The sequence below is a fragment of the Camelina sativa genome, chromosome 11 (assembly GCF_000633955.1).
Source record: "Camelina sativa cultivar DH55 chromosome 11, Cs, whole genome shotgun sequence".
Taxonomy (NCBI): domain Eukaryota; kingdom Viridiplantae; phylum Streptophyta; class Magnoliopsida; order Brassicales; family Brassicaceae; genus Camelina; species Camelina sativa.
The window spans coordinates 36,087,917-36,091,158 of NC_025695.1; the positions used below are offsets into that span (position 1 = coordinate 36,087,917).

Sequence of the window (3,242 nt, forward strand, 5' to 3'; positions counted from 1 at the left end):
AAATTCCTCTTCTCTCTCTTTGTCTACGAAGATATTAAAAAATCAGAAGAGATATCTCTGAAAAATCGATTGAAAGCTAACATGGTATAACCCTCTAGATCTATTGCTTTTGGTTCTCGATTTGGTGATTAGATTAGAATTTGGTTTGGTTTTGGATTGATAGAAGTTTGTGATTTTGGATTGATAAAGCTCTACTATTTTCTGATAGTTTCATGTTTTGTCAATGTAGAAGTTATCATTAGAGATTATCCAACTCAGTGAGATCTTTTATTGCTGCAATTGACAAAATTTTGCAGATTAAAAAAGAGTTGCAGAGAGTGGAATCTTCTGGTAAAGCTTTTGCATCCGCAGGTTTGTCCTCCAACAAAGCTTTTAGCTGATGTTCAGCTGCTTGATGATCTCATTTCTGTTTGGTTGCATTGGTGAATCTGACGTTTATATGTCATGAACTTATGATTGTGTATGTAGAATTGATTGAAACAGAACTTATTAGCATTCTCTGTTTTGATTCTAAAGACATAGAGAGGCTGCATTGTTGATTTAGATTGTGCTTTTTTAAGACTAGTATAGTGAATAGATCTGTACAAGTGTATTTTCTGTTTTTGTTGGTTGTGATTTACAGGAAAAAAAGCATGGTATGGTCAATAAAAGGTTTCAATTCCAAATTCTACAAGGTGAATAAGCTATAGAATGAATTTTAATCACTATTGGTGTCATTGATTTGTTTACTTTCTTAGTTTAGCTGTTGAGATGGAATCTCCATATGCTTATACTATATATAATCTGGTTACTCTCTAACTTTGAATTAAAGTTATTAGTTGTTACCTTCTTGAAGAACCAAAAGGCAAATCAAAGAAGAAGAAGATGCTCAAATTCGATGAACCACAGTGCACAAACCCATCATGTTTCTTTTGCAGCATGAAAGAGACCAACCCTTTCCGTCGAAGATCCAAACTCACCGCAATTTTCAAGGAGATTCCTCGTACGGAGTCAAAAGACCATGTCTTGGTCTTGAGTGGTCTGTGGAACATAGCCATGTCCGAGCCTGACGATCCTGAGTTCCCATCACTAGGTTTGTTCGAGTGTATGTCAAAACTCATACATAAATCAATCAAAAACAGTGCTTGGCTCCTCAAAGACCAGAACATATTCATTCCTTACTACGCAGCTCATATCATCGGATCATATGTTATGAACAAAGAAGATTTGGCTGCAAGAGCGGTTTATTCAAAGGCTTTTGTTGTTCCTGCTTTGTTGGAGCTTTTGAGAGGGAACATCAGTTGGGTTGAGCAGCGAGCCGCGGCTCGAGCACTTGGTCACTTAGCTAGTCATGAGAAGAGCTTTGAAGTGGTTTCTTTGTTTGAAGAAGAAACCGTTAAGCTTTCTATGGAGATTGCTACTAGTTATTTGGTTGATATGATAAAGTATTGGTTCTTGTTGTTCTGAGCTGCCCGCATGAGTCATGTCTAATAGCATTTGCTTGGTTTGGTTTACGGTAGAGTTGACAGAGATTAGCTGCTTTCAGTATGGATTAGATGTGAATTGCTGCTGTTTTCAGTATGGATTAGATGTGAATTGCTGCTACTTTGTTTTTTATATGTTCATCTGTTTAAATAAAGAGTTCATGAGGAAATTCTCTTTTTTGATTCAATGGTATGTGGCTTTTGAATTGTGCAGATATGCAAACCCAGATAGGATAACTAGTAACTAGTAGCAATCTCCATAGAAAGCTTCACGGTTTCTTCTTCAAACAAAGAAACCACTTCAAAGCTTTTCTCATGACTAGCTAAGTGACCAATTGATCTGACATTGTTTTGTTTTGGACAACTTTGGCATGTTTTCATTTTTGTTTCAACAGACTGCATTTCTTTGTTTTACACATTTTTATGATGAAAAAATTTTAATTTCACAAAACTATATTTTAAAAAATAAGAGACTCAAAATTATATCCGATCATTGGAAGGGATGATTTTAATTAGGAGATGAGGGGTTCTTATTTTTAAAACAATATATAATATATTCATTAAAAATTGAAACAGTACATAAGAGTCCAAAAATATAACCCCCATTGTGGATGCCCTCAAAACCTTATAAAAAAAGAGATAGAAGCTACTTGTGAGTTTCCACCTTCCACATCGTATGTATTGATTTACTTTTTGTGTCTTTTGTGATCAAATTTACGTTTTGTGATTAAGAAAAAGTTTACATCTTAAATTCGAATTATTCTCCACATATTCTAACAAATCTTATACTCTCTGTTGCCAGGGCAAAATATTTTGACCTCTATTATTAAATAAAGTATACAAAGTATGTCTTTATGTACTTATAATATTATTGATATCATAGAACTCACTGTGCCGAAGGAAAAAAGAAAAGTGATCATTACATCAATATTAAAATTGAACTAATATTTTTTCCGTTTTGTTGCGCCGAGTTTAAGTCTATCATTGCAAGTATTAGTAAAAGTGTACAAAAAACAAACGAATATGTTTAGCAAAGATGATCTCAAATTCGACAAAATTTTGTTGTAATTATAATAAAACTCGAACTTCTTGTAATTTATTCTAAATTATTTCATGTACACATTAAAATAAAAAAACAACTAATACCTGGAAACTTCTCTATGTAACGCTTACACAAAAGGCAATAAAAAGAACAAAGAAGGGAAATAAACTAAATGTGTAATAAAGAAGGAAAGAATATTTATGAAGATTCTGTGTTTCAACATGTACTTTGATCTTCACTGATAGGAAGGTTCGGAGCCAGCTCAGCGCGGCAAACAGGACAAACCGTGTGGTTAGATAGCCATGTATCAGCACATAACTGGTGAAAGCCATGGTTGCAACCAGGAACCAAACGAGCCGAATGACCACTCTCGATATTTTCAAGGCAAACGGCACACTCCGTCGACCTAGCCATTACGGCAATCTCTTTCCCGGTGACTTTTGGGATTTTTTCGAGCTCTAACACGGTAAGGCCTTTACCGGTGACCGGCTTAACGGGTTCCGCGAATCGAAGACGTTCAATACGACGACGTGTGGAACACCACAAGAGGAGTAGATAGATTATGAAGATGATGCACATACCGACGCAGGGGAGGAGGAGGACCATGAAAACTGTAGATACCATCGATGCGCCATCGCTAGAATCTGCGGCGGCAGGGGTTGGTGACGGAGAAGGTACTAAAACTTGTGTCATGAGTGTGTAGCGCATCTCACACAGTCGCTTGCTTTTGCTTTTTT

At 35.9% G+C, this 3,242-nt stretch overlaps 2 protein-coding genes across 3 annotated transcripts in view; one reads left to right on the forward strand and one right to left on the reverse strand.

Annotated features, from left to right (window-relative positions):
- LOC104725254 lies at positions 7 to 1,646 on the forward strand. The gene is made up of 3 exons (XM_010443883.2): positions 7 to 84; positions 297 to 351; positions 836 to 1,646. Exons 1-3 carry the CDS (start codon positions 82 to 84, stop codon positions 1,444 to 1,446), a joined length of 669 nt encoding a protein of 222 aa, XP_010442185.1. The 5' UTR covers positions 7 to 81; the 3' UTR covers positions 1,447 to 1,646.
- LOC104725255 (E3 ubiquitin-protein ligase ATL23-like) overlaps positions 2,538 to 3,242 on the reverse strand; it is a 1,492-nt gene continuing 787 nt past the window's right edge. The window contains exon 2 of one of the 2 annotated variants that reach the window (XM_010443884.2): positions 2,538 to 3,064. In XM_010443884.2, coding sequence (XP_010442186.1) covers positions 2,722 to 3,064 — 343 coding nt within the window. In that variant the 3' untranslated portion in view covers positions 2,538 to 2,721. Of the gene's footprint in view, positions 3,237 to 3,242 lie in introns of those variants that run through there. The other variant, XM_010443885.1, reaches the window with a different exon arrangement.